At 37.7% G+C, this 15,472-nt stretch overlaps 2 protein-coding genes, 1 long non-coding RNA gene and 1 pseudogene across 3 annotated transcripts; 2 read left to right on the top strand and 2 right to left on the bottom strand.

Annotated features, from left to right (window-relative positions):
• Positions 1-1,154: 1,154 nt before the first annotated feature.
• LOC135615684 (uncharacterized) lies at positions 1,155-2,511 on the bottom strand. Its single transcript, XR_010488113.1, has 3 exons — positions 2,205-2,511; positions 1,892-2,118; positions 1,155-1,821 (listed from the first exon to the last, which is right to left on the bottom strand). It is a non-coding gene; the product is annotated as an uncharacterized LOC135615684 (long non-coding RNA).
• On the top strand, positions 1,213-4,374 carry LOC135615682 (NAC domain-containing protein 21/22-like). Its single transcript, XM_065114516.1, has 3 exons — positions 1,213-1,626; positions 2,823-3,094; positions 3,847-4,374. The coding sequence occupies exons 1-3, from the start codon at positions 1,440-1,442 to the stop codon at positions 4,282-4,284; spliced, it is 897 nt and encodes a 298-aa protein (XP_064970588.1). The 5' UTR covers positions 1,213-1,439; the 3' UTR covers positions 4,285-4,374.
• Positions 3,092-10,010, bottom strand: LOC135615683 (protein LOL2-like; annotated as a pseudogene).
• Positions 10,011-10,408: 398 nt separating this feature from the next.
• LOC135615681 (cadmium-induced protein AS8-like) lies at positions 10,409-15,052 on the top strand. Its single transcript, XM_065114515.1, has 4 exons — positions 10,409-10,499; positions 11,942-12,188; positions 13,085-14,339; positions 14,437-15,052. Exons 1-3 carry the CDS (start codon positions 10,449-10,451, stop codon positions 13,360-13,362), a joined length of 576 nt encoding a protein of 191 aa, XP_064970587.1. The 5' UTR covers positions 10,409-10,448; the 3' UTR covers positions 13,363-14,339; positions 14,437-15,052.
• The last annotated feature ends 420 nt before the right edge of the window (positions 15,053-15,472 follow it).

Raw genomic sequence — 15,472 nt, 5'->3', positions numbered from 1 at the left:
CTAATGGCTGATGACAGGTGTAACCAAGAGCATAAACTTCTGTCATTGGTTACATGCATCATGTGTTGCCTTCTGAGTGCTCTGCTTATGAGCTGCATCAGACTAATCTTGACTGTCCCAATAGTGGCTTTGACATGATAAGAGTCTTTTTGATGGATTGGCCACACTACCTTCTCAACCAATGGAGATATCAGAGGGATGGCAGAAAGGAGAAGGCTGTGGCTGTGGGCACTATTATTCTAACATATCAAGTTCTCTTTTCACCTCAAACCTTCTCTCTTGGTAATCTGAAGGAGGCAGCCTGCTGAGTTTTGGGGTCTTCTCATCACTTTTTTCACTGAAAGACTCTGCAATCACGCTGATCTCAACCAGCTGATACAGATACCTCTGTTCTTGCTGTCTTCCATGTTGATACTGGTCATAACTGCTGTAAACACTGTTGTTTTTGTCTTCCAAGTTGATGATACTGGTTATAAATGCAGTCATCTGATCAGCTACAGACAGTGTTGTTCTTGTCTTCCAAGTTTATACTTTTTCTAATTACAAACATCTGATCAAAACAAGATGATACAGAAACTGTTCCTTTTGTCTTCCAAGTTAATGAATACTAGCTCGAACTGCATTCACCTGCTCATAATCAAATCATGACTTGTTGGAAATGGCTTTGCTGAATCTTGAAACTGTTGATTTCATTGTCATCAGTCCTGAAACTGGTTAACAAGAATTAGGTTTGATGACAGCAGCCTTCCATTCACCATAACCACAAGCATCAAACCCCCTGAGCAAACTGTTGAGCTACATCTGCTGTCTCTGCTAAATGAGGAAGTGACTACCAGGGAACATCCAAATGCCAGCATCAGCCATGGCATCTATCATCTTCCATTGGATGACAGCACTACTGGCATGTGTTATGATAGCGAAGTCAAACAAATGAGGACATTAATGCAAGATTTTTTTTTCCTGTAGGGAAAGCTGGATGTCACTCCTTTTGGGTTTCTGATTTGTAATGTACTTAGAACATTGTCAGTATGTGTTTGACACTCACACTGCAAATTGCCCATTCAACCTGTTTTGGCTTATGAGAGATATCATGAGATGTCATCTGAAATGGTACTGTGGCTCATGTTCAACTTAGTGGCAAGAATGCAACTCTGTTAATATCCATATAAAAAGAGTTTCTATGCAATGAATCAACAAATAAACTACATTAGATTAAGGAATAATCAATCCCCATGTCACCATCAAGTGGGGAAGATGGAAGAAGAAAAGTATGTGACATTGTTCATTCCCTTCCCTATGGATGAAACTCCAAACCGATCCCATGCTAACTCCCCTACAAAAGTTGACTTAGTGGCCTCATTAATACACAACACCTACTCCACTTAGTTTTAATATACTCCATCATTCTACTCGGTGGTTTGCCTCTCATCAACACCACCATGAGCATGTTGAGCATGGTGGAGGCAGAGCTGCCTCCGGGCTTCAGGTTCCACCCGAGGGACGACGAGCTCGTCTGCGATTACCTCGCGGTGAAGCTCGCCGGAGACGGCGGCCGCGGTAGCTTCCATGGCAGTGCTGTGATGGTGGATGTTGATCTCAACAAGTGCGAACCATGGGATCTTCCTGGTAAGATCAATTGCATGCCTTGAGCACCATGTTTGATCTGGTTCTGATGGCACTGGTGTAGCATGTTGTTCTATGTTGTCTTCACATGAACTAGCTGCTGGTATTCCTCTCTCTCTCTCTCTCTCTCTCTCTCTCTCTATCCCCTCTTCGTTGCTGTCTTTGCACTCCCCTTGGAATGAAACTCTTGGTTCTGATCTGGAAGCACAGTTTGATCCTTCAGAAGGCATTCTGCAAACTTCATGTTTGAGAACTCGAGAACACTTACCTTTAAGTTCACATGATATCAGAATTCACAAAGACACAGCACAGTCTCGGGTTCCAATCCTCTTTTGAGGTCTATCATGTCTTCAGTTCAATCTCCATGCTTGTCCTATCTGGCCTTCCCATCAAAGGAAATTATTCTTGTACCAAACTTCACCACTTTGGACCTGTTCATGTGTTCTGTTCCTTCATGATTGACTGCCAACCCTTTTAATGGAGTATTCCTTCTACCTGAAACGAATCAAAACCTAAAAGGAGGAAAAGAGAGAAGAAACTTAACACCTAAGAAAGGAGAAGGCATCAAGAAATATGCTTACCTAAAATTATATATGCTGCATGCATATCTGCTGTTACTATGAACCAAACTGAAGACCTTGATTTGAATCACAAAACACATGTTTCAACCCAAAGGAATGCTTTTTGGAGATGTTGATGGATTCCAAATTGGAGATCTCAATTCAAGAGAGAAGAATGATCTCAATCTCTCATGAACCACACAAGTGTCGGCACCTCCATGGTCTCGAACCTTTGGTGCCAATCCGTCTAACATTCAATCAAAGAGAGGAGATAAAGAGATCGACGCTGACAACTCTTTGGTATCGTGAGAGGTGCAACGTCGATGTGCTAATCCACCAAGCATGCACACCATGATGAGCAATCTCCATCATGGAGTTAGGTCCATTGCTGATGTTACAGAAACCATGGAAACAAGTTCATCTCTCATTCACATCCAATTATATCTTGTTTCTCTACCAAAGTCGTATCAGTGTCCTGATCCAGTGCTTTCCAGGACAAAAGTGCAATTTCTTGTCGAGATATCATTGATCAGGATTGCCATTGACACTGATGGTGAATTCATAGAATCAGCAACTTGTATCAGAGTGACTTGCATCCATTCTTTTAATGCAACCAAACTGTTTCTTGTGGATGATCAGCTACTGCATGTGTTGGGGGAAAGGAGTGGTACTTCTTCAGCCATCGAGATCGGAAATACGCAACCGGGCAGCGGACCAACAGGGCCACCATGTCAGGCTACTGGAAGGCCACCGGGAAGGACAGGCCGGTGGCCCGAAAGGGGTTGCTGGTTGGGATGAGGAAGACTTTGGTGTTCCATCAAGGAAGAGCTCCCAAGGGGAAGAAGACAGATTGGGTGATGCATGAATACCGCATGGAAGGATCTGATGCCACTCCAAAATCACCCTTCAAGGTAGTGTCATGCTCTCAAGTCCTTTATATCCTCACTTTGCTGCGGTGACCAGATTACCTTCTCTTCTGCAAACATCACTCTTTTGTTTTGTGATACCTGTGTGGTCATGTTGCTTATAGTCCTCAAAAGAGCTGCAAAGAGATGTTAGGCTTACAATAAATCTCTGTTGAAGATCTCAATTAGACTGATACTGCATATACTATACTACATAAACTATCAAGAAGAGGCATTGTGAGAACAGTGGGATGAATCAGAACAAAGAGCAACACTAAGTTCTTATGAACAAGTAGCAGATGCATGTAGTTTATGAAAGATTATTAGAGTTGAAGGACAAGTTAGTTCAGTAATTTGACAGAATAAAGCTTTTTCTTATTTGTCTCTCCTTATGCATGTCATCTTCCTTCCATGGGATATGACACTTTAAACTTCTTCAAGTAATCACTACATTATTATCTGAAAAGAAAAAAAATAAATAAATAAATAAATAAATAAATATATATATATATATATATATATATATATATATATATATCTAACACAGTTTCATGACTTGAATTCATAAGTTGCTATAATAAATTGTTCACAACATGTTACATAAATCATTTATGTTTAATCTTTAATATACTATCTGAATGCTAGGTGGTCACCACAACCAACTCAACTGCTATAATAATTAATTGAAATCACTCATCTTGTTTCTGCAAGTCCTTTCATCATAAAAACTGTGACACTTCATTTTTCTGTGCATTCAGGAAGATTGGGTCCTTTGCAGAGTCCTCTACAAGAGCAGAAGGATCTCCACCAACCCAACCATGGAGACAAGCCATGATGACTCAGGCTCCCAATCTCTCCCAGCCCTCATGGACAACTACATCACCTTTGACCAAACCCCACTCAACTTGGAGGGGTTTGAGCAGGTGCCCTGCTTCTCCAGCCCAACACCACACCTGCCCTCAGTGGAAAGGGGAATGCCTCTAACAAAATGCTTGATTCAAAGAGGTGGCTTGCCTGAGTTGAGCGCTGGATTGAACCAGCTCACTGCTGACAGAAAGGTCTCAAGAACAATTCTGAACCACCTTGCCAAGGTTGAGGGTGATCCAAAGAGAGAGATGGTGCCAAATTTAGCTGAAGGGGGTCTGGGGGGTTACTTAACACACAGTGGTCTGCCATCAACTTGGAACCCTTCTTGAGGGTTGGTGAGGTTGGTGAGCAACTAGAAAAGATACCTCCTACCTGTAGTCACTCAAATAAAGAAGCCAACATATATGTTTGGTTGTACACATGAGGTGTGATGATTAAATATTTTCTTAGGCATTGCATAAGTTCCTTCTTCCTAAAATGATTAGATATTTCTTCTGGTGGATAAGCTTGAAACAGCACTTAAATAAAAGAAAATGTAAGCAAGAAAAGTAAGGTTGATGGTCAATGGCAAAAGAAAATATATGGAGGTTAATGGGAAGGCATCAAGGTCTTCATTTCATCTCAAAGACCAAAATTAAGTAAAGGACATGAAAAAAGAGGCCTATCCAAAGAAAGTGAAGGGACTAAAAAATAGTAAGGTCTATACAGTTAACATGATCAAAATCTTATATTTGTGAAACTAAGTATAATTTGACAATTATAATGCACTGCAACAAAATATTGTGCTATAATCAACCAGTTACTAAGATTCTAGGTTTCCATTTTTCTTCAGAAAAATATAGGAACTACCACTTTATGTTTTCTTAGGATTTATCCTACATAAGTTCATTGCATATGTACTTTTATAACTTTAGCCTTTTTTAGGGTTTACTAGGTTGATCCTGATGATCTTCAAGAAGATGAGGATCTATATATATATATATATATATATATATATATATATATATATATATATTCTAATGCAACATAATATCAAAATTTTTGAGGGAAAGAATACAACCCCCCCAAGTTCCAACCAAAGCAACATAAATTAAGCTTATAAAGCAAAAGTTATCTTAATCAAACAACATCATCTAAATATTAACCTCATTATTGCACAACAGAACTGGTTCTGGTCATTGATTGTGCCTTGGAGCATTTTCTTATATGTTTGGTTGTATCAAGGATTGCTAAGTTCTGAGATTGTAAGCATTATGATTGTTTCATATCATAGTATAATACAGCTCAAATACTTCTAACAAGGAACATCAGCAAGAAATTGCAATCATCTGCTGCCAGCACATAATAGATTATCATTGGACCCTTTTCATTATTATATTTATTAATTAGATATTTAAGATCAGGGTATGATCTCAGACCAGATATGCTGACATAAAAACCACAGATCAGAAGGTCTTACTCAATTGGTTCACCCCATCTTCCTCAACAATCTATTTGTTTGTAGTTATGTACATTTACTGCACAACCAACCACAAGCTCAGGTTTAGGTTAATATATTGAAACAGATGACATCAAATCCTACTTCCCTTATTTTAATGGACTGAGATTACTGAAAGCAACTGAAGGCCAACCTCCAAGCTGTGGACCTTTTCTGTAGAAAAATAAAATAAGTACCACAAATAACATTTAAAACACTTTCAAAGTTCAACACTGTTCACGTATCATGTTAAAAGAAGATAGATTATGCAGTTCTTTAATGTAGTGATGACCAAGCAAACTATCAGCCAAACTGCTTCCATCAAAGCAGATGAAAGTACCAACCATTGAAGGAAATTTCATAGCTTTTATTCAGATTGATGGCAAGGTTGGTTTTCTTCTTTGAGACAATCCAACACACCTGATAGCATACTAATAACATTTCCAATCAAAGTGTGTCCCAATCCATCTTTAGATGCTGATGGTGAGCTGGAGGACAATAGTTTTGCTTCTCCCTCACCAATCAAAACAAAATTGATACTGATGTAACAGGAGACGATACAAACTGATTAGAAATGACATGTTGGCTATGAGCTGTATGTAACCTGGTTTGCTGAATTCTAATAGAGAGTGACAGTAGAAAGCCAGTTGATGATCCAAAAGCAGCACATGATGTGGGCCATGTGGAACTTGAACTACTGCCAAACTATCTAAAAGCTTAAGCCGATAGATGTAATAAAGACTGATTTAAATATTTCTTAACAATCTCAATCAAGTGTGGATAAGCTAAATGATATAAATGACTAAATCGGCCCAACACATGACAATCACATTAAAGAGAGAGAAAAATATATCATAAGCATAAAGCTCAAGCAATAAAAAGAAGGAAGAACTTGAAATTTTGATCACTGCTAAACCATGTGAAATCCTTCTTAAAGATGTGTTTAGTTCATTACATACCTTAACAGGGAAGACCACCATGGAAGCTGATATGCTTTAAATCTATCATCCATTGGAATCCACCATGGTTGCAGGTTGCTACTCTGCAACTGGTGAACAACATCACTTGCCCAAACATCCATGTCTGCAGGTCACTGTTCTTTAGAGAACATTTAGAATGATTTTAACAGACCAGACAACTTTGCTGATTGTTGTGGCAATTAGATACCATGAGTAGGTTATTAAAAAAATGATTTGATCTAGAATCTTAAACTATCCAATAAAAAACAATGGGGTGATGGTTTTAGTATAAATGAACAACGATGAAATGTATGGTTCAGGAAGACCCAGTGCATAATGTTTCCACCAATTTTTGATATGGAAGAGTTAATATACTGAAACCTGATCAGCTATATCACAAAAAGAGAGCAATCTTACCATGACACCAAAGTTATCAGCTTTTATATTTATTGAAGTTCTTCTCCATCAATATACATACTAAGGGCCTCAAGTAGTGTCATATTCTAATTGTAAAAACACTAGAATTGATATGCCATTTTGACTTTTCTATCTAAATAAAAATCCCCAAAATTACACCAGAAGTAAAACTATATACATTGAGCTTTCATGAATTTTACATGCCCATGAGAAGAAACATTCTCTGGCAGACTAAGGTCTGCATCCATCTGTTCCTCAAATCTAGTTGTAGTAAAACTGTTTTGTGCCTATTCCATGCTTCCTCAAGTTCTCTCAGTAAACAAATAATTAAATCACAGATACATTCTTCAGAATATGCCTTATCATGAAAATGATGCAAAGAGACTACAAAACAAAGTGATCCTGTAGGTCACAGATCTGGGGTCCATAAAAATTTTAATCTATTGAATATTAGGCAGCAAAACATGACCAGATGCAATCCAACTAATACAGTTCTCATATCAATTAAACATCACATCCTCTTTTCATAATTAGTGCTTTTGATGAATGATTGAACAGACATTTTGATGAGTTTTTCCTGAAACTGACCTGGGGCAATCAGTATATCCAGAACTGTTTCAATAAAATCAAGGAGCCTTATTAAAATGAACTTGTGGTGCAATACAGTAGTAAACTATCCAAAGAAATGAAACTTTACAAAATTCCATTATCATGTCAACCAACAAAACAAATAAGCAATCATCAGGACAAGTATATTGTCTTATGTAATTTGACATTAATTGTGAGATCACTTGCTACTGCAGTAGCATATCTATCAGATGCAACAAATTTCCATGTGACACGGCACATTTACAAAAGTTAGAAGAAAAAAAAGAAAACAGGTCTTAGGCATTGTGTCCATCATTTGTTAAAAACCTGAGCTCCAGGAAGAAGAGACTTAATCTTCATTTAACTGGAATATCAACCAACTGATTCTAAAACTGGTCCATTGTCATTTTTTCCCGGTGGTAACTCCAACCACAACATTGCTCACCTGCATCATAGAAGAATTAAAATTATTAATAGAGTTTAAACTCCATAGACAATTAAGAAAATTGAGCTTACCAGTTTGCCATTTTCATTCACTGACATTGGGTTCTCAACAACTACGGTCATGTTTGAAGCTCGGGAAGATTGCTAAAAAAACCAAAAGAAAACATATAACATATAAATGAATAATGAAACAAATTGCACAACCAAAAGAGACTTGAGGAAGTGAACATACAACTGAAGTTGATGGAGGAACAGGGGTAGGTTCATTAGGCCTATGAGCAACATGGATTGGAAATCTCATATTATGCATCTTTATTAACAGAGAAGGTTAATAATTAATACAAAATAGTGAAAACTAAAACCAAAAGAACTATAGAAGGATTCAAATTATACCCCAGCATTTGTAATGTAGTTACAAATTGCGCATTTGACACATGGTGCTCCATAAGGGTACATCAGAATCGGATGACATTGGACACAGTTCAGATGAGCAACCTGATTTGCTGAAAATCAACCCAGGAACTTGAAAAACTAATTTAAGAGATTTAAATAAGAATTTCTCTTTTTATATGTTGCATCAGATATCAGAAAGTGTCAACAGTTCATATCCGTGGTATGCACTGGAATTATCCTAGAATCTTATAAGTATGATTATAGTTTCATAGAAAATGCAGCTTTGAAGTCAATATAAAAGGCAAGCAAGTAGTAACAGATTGTCAAGTTCTAAATGGATAGTATTATTCAATTGCTGACATGATTTCTTTACTTTTATAGAAGAAATTATAGTCCACATCAATGGATGACGAAAAAAGCATGATGCAAGACTTATCCTAGAGCACATATGGAGTCCACTGTAAGAAACAAGCATCGAAGGACCATTGTATGATCATCCTGAACTGACATTCAAAAAAATAGTCTACTTGTTCAGCAGCTTAATAAACAGTCATATAAAAGATACAAATGAATACCTGATCCTGTCATATTCATGGTGTCACAACAGGAACACCTTACACTTGTCGCACCGTTTGCATACATCAACATTGTTCAGCAGCCTCTACATACAAGCTGAACAATCTTCATTCCTGCAAATTTCGTGATTTAAGCTTCCATAGGCAAATAGGTAGTTTATTAATAATATTGGTGATTTGAACCACCTAAGAGACAGAGACCATCAGCAACACAACAACAACATCCAAGTGCAAGTAGCACTTGTAACGTTCATGGATAGTTGGATACAGATACAGAAGATCAAAGGAACACACTTTGATTATATAGAAGGTGAGCGACCCACAATGCACAGAGAAACACTTTAAAATGTTTATTGTTAAGATATGTATCTGATGCCCATATGGCTTATAATCAAAACCAAAAATAAATCATGCATGTCAGGAATTCACATCAGCAACATTTCACGATTATAACTAGGTTAGAATGATGTAAATGACGTACCTGGTGGAGGAGCTGCAGTCGTTGTGCCGCATATTGCACAACGCACGTCAGTGGCTCCCCTAGGGTAAACAAGGACATTCCTGCATAGTTGAATCGCATGCAGTCCAACAATCGATGGCTACATTTCACCATTCCAAACAAGAAGTCACTCAACCAAAAGTGTTCATTTTGCAATAAAAAAACCTATAGATTACAAACTTATATGGATCACTCATTCCATCAGTTGACAAAGCGTGGTTAAGTTAGGGTTCGTAACTACGAAAGAAGATACATTTTTCAGAAGAACAATGCACAAAAATAGATGCGAAAATCTTCCTCCCAACATTCCTCCTCTTCCTAGAACAACCAAACGGAGAAGGGTCGAGATAAAAGAGAAAATAAGCCAATAGAACAGTAAGGCTGTCGGGTCCGAGGTCTAATATACCAAATCCGACTGAATTGCGCTTAATTAAGCAGCATAAAACAAAGAAACACAAGCAAGATCCCCGAATTCTTCAAAAGACAGGAAGATTAAACAGAACCAAGACGGAGAAGGTGAATCATCGAATACCTGGACCCGAAGGGGAGATGTAGTCCCAAGGCGACCAGCAAAGCAATGCCGTCGTCATCTTCGATCGGAGAAGAAGTAACGGGGAGTTCTTTGGGCGAGGGCAAACGTATGCGCGAAGTGGAACGTGGTGGGTTTCCTTGAAGATACAGAGTCGATGCAGATTCATTTTCCTTCTCGTTAGAGAGAGAGAGAGAGAGAGAGAGAGAGAGAGAGAGAGGTGCTGAGGCATGGGCAATTCAGAAATTATCGAAGAAAGTAGGACGGTTTTGGTGTATGTGAGAGAGAATAGTCTGTTGAAACAGGTTCGGCTTGATCAAGCTTGACTCGAGTCGACTACAACGTGACGAGGCAGGGGCAATTCTGAAATTACGAAGGGCAGGAGGACGGTTTTGGTGAGTGCGAGTGCGAGTGGTTTGGTGAAACAAGTTGGGCTCGGTCAGGCTCGACTCGAGTCGAGTACAACGTCATGATCAGGGGCAATTTGGAAATTATCGGAAACTCGAGGACGTTTTTCGTGAAACAAAATATATGGGAATAGGAACAACACGCGAGCGGCTGATGGATAAAATGGGGCACCGCCGGCGTCCTGCTCGGCTCTGCAGCAGTCACATGTCCGAAGTCGGATCCAAGAACAGAGATCTCCATGGTGATCGAAATCTAGTGAGTAGATTATATTTTTCTCTGGCTTCATCTCTTTCTTTTTCCTCCTGTCCACCGCATTCTCAGAGTTACGCGTCCTGCTGGTGTTTACTGCGCATGAAGTCGTCTTAAATACGCCAAAAACACTTCTTTATGATGTAACGATTAGATGTGAAGACTTTTTTGGCTTTCTTTTACATTGTTAATCTGATCCTGGTTTTCTTTTGTTTTGGTTAAGCGAAATCCCTGTGTGATCAGAAGGGTATGGATCAGTTATTGAAATGCCTCACCACAAAGAAAATATTTTGTTTGGTGAAGTTGTTTCTCCACCTTAGTTTTATTCCACTTCTGTGGCAATTGGTCCTTCTAATACAAAGCTAATTTTCATTGAAAATTCCTCTGATGTAAATTGGGCTTCGTATTTGTATTATATCATTTTTCGGAGAATGATCTTTTGCTATTCGTCTCATTTCGTCTGTGAAGTATTGGAGTGAAAAAATGAAATCCACTTAATTAACTTTGATAATTTATTCGGTCACATAAAAGTCTTACTTTGATTGTCTTGTTACAAAGATGCTATTGTGAAATTTTGTGGAGGACAAGGATGATGCAGTAACCTTTGTTTCACCTGATAAGATAGGAGACTTTGTCCTAGAGAGCTCTAGTTCTAATTTTGCTTGATGATTCACTTTAATGTCCACTTTTGGAAGTTAATAAGCTACTGTATCATAGACAGTAGACACTGTCAATAAACGTTCCCTTTGATGTTCTTTTAGTTCTAGGTGTCAAATCGACTTTGTGCACAATTTGACTTGAAGAATTGTTATACATAAGACATTCAAGATATTAGCAGGGTGTCACGTTGTGGATAGACCTGCAGCCTCTGCTACTTCTTATTTGTGCTGGAAATGAAGTATATCAGTAGAACTTAATCCCCGCCCATTACTTTGACATGTCTCAAAATTTTTGGCCTTTGGGACATTTAGGTTTAATTTCAATCCCTTGCCCAAACGATTGATTTATATATATGTATATGTTGGTATATATATAGTCATATTGCTTTCATACACACCCAGTTGTAGAATGCCTATGCCTATACAACCATTTATCAATAGATGGATGTTATTATCACCATGAGAAACAAATAACTTTGTGTCAAAAATAATATATTTAGGTTATCAAGTTCTTTATATGACAACTCAGTCAATGTAGCCTGATAATTTTAATTGTCATGGAGATGCAAGGAGACTGTATATATGTTAGACAAGTCCTTAATATTGCTGTGATTCGTAAATTTATTCTCTTTTCAGCCACTCTCTTCTCTTATATTGTTGATTCATCTTATTAGAAAAACAAGGTATTTCTTTCATTAAATTAATCCTAACATAATTATTATCATGATTTTATTCTTGAGTTTCTTTTTGTTTGAAAGATGTGCATTCTGTTCTTGGCCCTTGTTGCAGCTACTAATGATAATAAAAGGACTATTTAGAAGATACCAGAGATGGAATCCCGTGCACCCTACTGTCGGCACCTTTTGGGGCATGGGGATAGGTATTGGGTGCGGTGTAGGTTGGGGTCCTGGCTTTGGTCCTGAGGTCATTGGATATGTTGGAGCAGGCTGTGGTGCAGGATTCAGTGTTGGTATTACACTGGTTGGCATTGGCATTGGCCTTCCACAAGATGGCCTTACCCAAATCGCATACAATGGTATGTTGGTGGTGCTTATATTGATCTTCTTTCTTTAATTAAATATGTCATTTTATAGCTTGTGCTACCTAACATCTATCACTCTTGTGTTTATGAGGTATCATTCTGGTTGTCTTGTGGCCAATAATCTTGTATTTTGTCTACTCATCTGATATACTATACAATTTGATCTCCCTGTTATAGCTCTAAATGATATTCTTATTTTCATATATTGTTGTTTTTTTATCTGAGCATTGGATGAGTTTAAGTGGTAGTCTTTTTGCTGTTGTCATGGATATACATGGATATGAGTTTTAGTATGTAGATCACCATGGGCTTTGTTTCAACTGTATATGTAAGGATGGAAATAATTGACAATCCATTTTTAGCCTTTACATCTGCCCATTGGAATTGTGAATCATTTGCTGGAATACTGGATCAAATAAGAATGTTAACTAATTTCAACTTTTTCTTGGGATCAACTATTAAGCCAAGCTTAGAGGAGAAATGTGTTTCAAGGGCTTCGTCATAACTAACCAAATACTTTAAGATAAGAATTACATGGCTACTGTTAAATGCTGATGTCGTGTTTCTGTGGTGAGCATTAGCAGATGCTTTAGACAGTGGCATAACTATATTATAAGTAGAAATAAATTCAAAATACACATATATTCTTGAGCTAGCATCTACATTATCTAGCCCTATTTGAGAGGAAATAGCAGGAGCAACTTCAACTGAAAGAATTTTACTGAAGACAAGGTATGCTACATGAATATATTGTTACAACTACTCTCTCTTTTTTATTGCCATTGTTTTAGTTACTGGATGTATAGAAATAACTAATATATGGAATGTACACACGAAAAAGAAAAATGGGAGACAATGCAGTAGTAGTAATTCACTTTTCCTGTTTTCAGCTTTTACAACAAAAACTGGTTCTTTGGATTCTGCAAGATCTTATGCACTTACAACCATGAAGAGTGTTGCTGAGGACAGTTTAAACTACACTGCACCTCATATATCCTTCTTGAGGAAAGAAACAAGTTGGAGGCTCTCAAGGCTTAAGTCAAACATTTGTGTACAGAGAGCTGGGTTGAATAATCTGAACACTGCTGTATCAAAGCATATTCAGTCTACTTTGGAATGTTTAGAAGCCTTCAAAGATAATTTATGGCCACCTGGGAAAGCTACATAGTCAGGCTTCAAGATGTTTCAAATTGTATCAGCAGCTAAATTTTAACTTATTACAATTGAAGTTGAGAGGTTTGTAAAGGGACTTGTGCTTCTGTCACGATGTAATTTACAGGAGCCCATCTGTAGGTTCTGCCAACAACTTTAGAGCATTAGAATTCTAGGCATAGCAAGTATTTCCATGTTTATTCACAGGATGTCATTTGTTATACCAATGCTCCATCTTCCAAAAATCTGAAATGCGATAAACATGAATGTTTATATAAGCTTGTTAGGTGAATTTTTCATCTCTGAAAAAAATTTCAAACAAGCTATACAGTGATTTTTCTATGTTTAAGTGTTTCAAACCATATCTAACAGGACACTTCGCTTTCATATTGCTATAACATATTTCATGTTGTTTGTAGAAAAAAAGTTCCTTAGTTTTTTGTTTAATCTACCCTGTTGCTGAAGGTGTATTCGCATCACAAAACTCCCCGATGAACACTGATAAATAATACTTATAGTTTCTTGCAGTTTCCTATTGTAAATAATTGCAGATGTTAATTTAGTTTAGCAAGTAGATTAATGATCATTATGTGAACCATCAACCACCGAGATAATCCTGAGAAATAGGTTCATCTTAACTCGGGAACCTCTTTCCAAAGAGCTAAACAAGGCTTTGCAAATCACCTCAGCTTGCAGTAATTCCCTTCTGGTGTTGTTAAGTTTCATCCTTTTTCGGCTAATGAGCATTTCTTAACTGTCAGCCTGGCTGTGTCTCCCTTCAGTCTTCATCTGCTGTGTAGGAGTTGCAGGGGCTAGCTGTGTCATCAGATATTACAGTAAGTGTAGCAGGGGCTGCTTGCTGCTGTCTTTCAGGCTTCTTCCATGGAACAAGCTGAATGCAAATGGGCTTTGAAAGGGATAAGGGAGACTGCTAAAGGTCTCCAATATCAACTGAAGTGAAGGGGATTCCTCTACAATTATGTACTGCTCAAGGTATCCTAATTATGTTTACCATCTATTTGTTTGAGAACCTAGTTGAGCTATGTGCATTGCAAGTAGAACAATTTACTAAACATGCTTTGATCAATAGATCTACAGCCATTGACAAACATGATTGGAGAGGAGCTTTCTTATAAATGGTGAACATGCAACAATACTTCACAGAAACAGAAAAGAAGGCCCTGTACCAATAAGATGTGTAAGCATGCAGAGATTCCATCACACTTTATCACCTTGGCTCAAAGGTATAGGAAGAAGCAAAACTGCACAGATCCTTCTGTCCATTGGATCACACAAATAGGTTTGTTTTACTCTTGGAGGTGTCAGCTGCGGAATCTTCGAGACCAGGGTTGACTAAAGGTTAGTTACCAAGAAAGTTCTGCAGCAGCTTCCACTGGTGTCTTTTCATTCTTTTGGAGGTGAACACTATAACAATTGCAGCTTGACTATGCTAATTTAAGGCCACAAGTTCCCAGGTGCCAGCCACAGAACCAGTTAAGAGAGATCATTGATTACGATCTACTAGGTTTGGAACACATCTATCCATGTGATGAGCAGGCATGCAATCTTGTCTTATTCACCAGACTTTTATTGGTGCATGGTCTCTGTTTCATATTCCAATTAACTATGAGTGCTGTTTAGGTCAGGTTTGCTACCATGGATAACACGATATACATGTTGAAGAAAAGGAGTACACTTTGTTTCAATTGTTTCCTTGATTTGATGTGATGCATGAGAATGATATTTCACAAAATTGAAGAGGCACATCATAGAAATTTTGTTTACATCTATCTCAAACTTTTGTACTGGGTTGTATTATTTTTGCTGCTTATAGAATATGATGAGCATTGATAGATTGCATGAGCTTCTAATATCATATTATTATCAGAATTAACTCCACTGGTAGCTATATGATTATGCAACAACTGTTATTGTCTAATACATACAGCACAGATTACAATATGCTGTTTGCATGTTAAATTTTAATGCAGAAATGAAAAGGAAAACATTGTTGTACCATAAATTAGCTGTAGTAAGATCTAGATCTGCTGCATGCTCTCTCCCTCTACCTACAAAGAAGGAATCCAAGGCTTGAACATACATGTATAGAACATTAAAGATTAATC

The sequence above is a fragment of the Musa acuminata genome, chromosome BXJ2-6, assembly GCF_036884655.1.
Source record: "Musa acuminata AAA Group cultivar baxijiao chromosome BXJ2-6, Cavendish_Baxijiao_AAA, whole genome shotgun sequence".
In the NCBI taxonomy this organism is placed as follows: Eukaryota; Viridiplantae; Streptophyta; class Magnoliopsida; order Zingiberales; family Musaceae; genus Musa; species Musa acuminata.
This window is presented reverse-complemented; position numbering and strand designations above follow the sequence as displayed.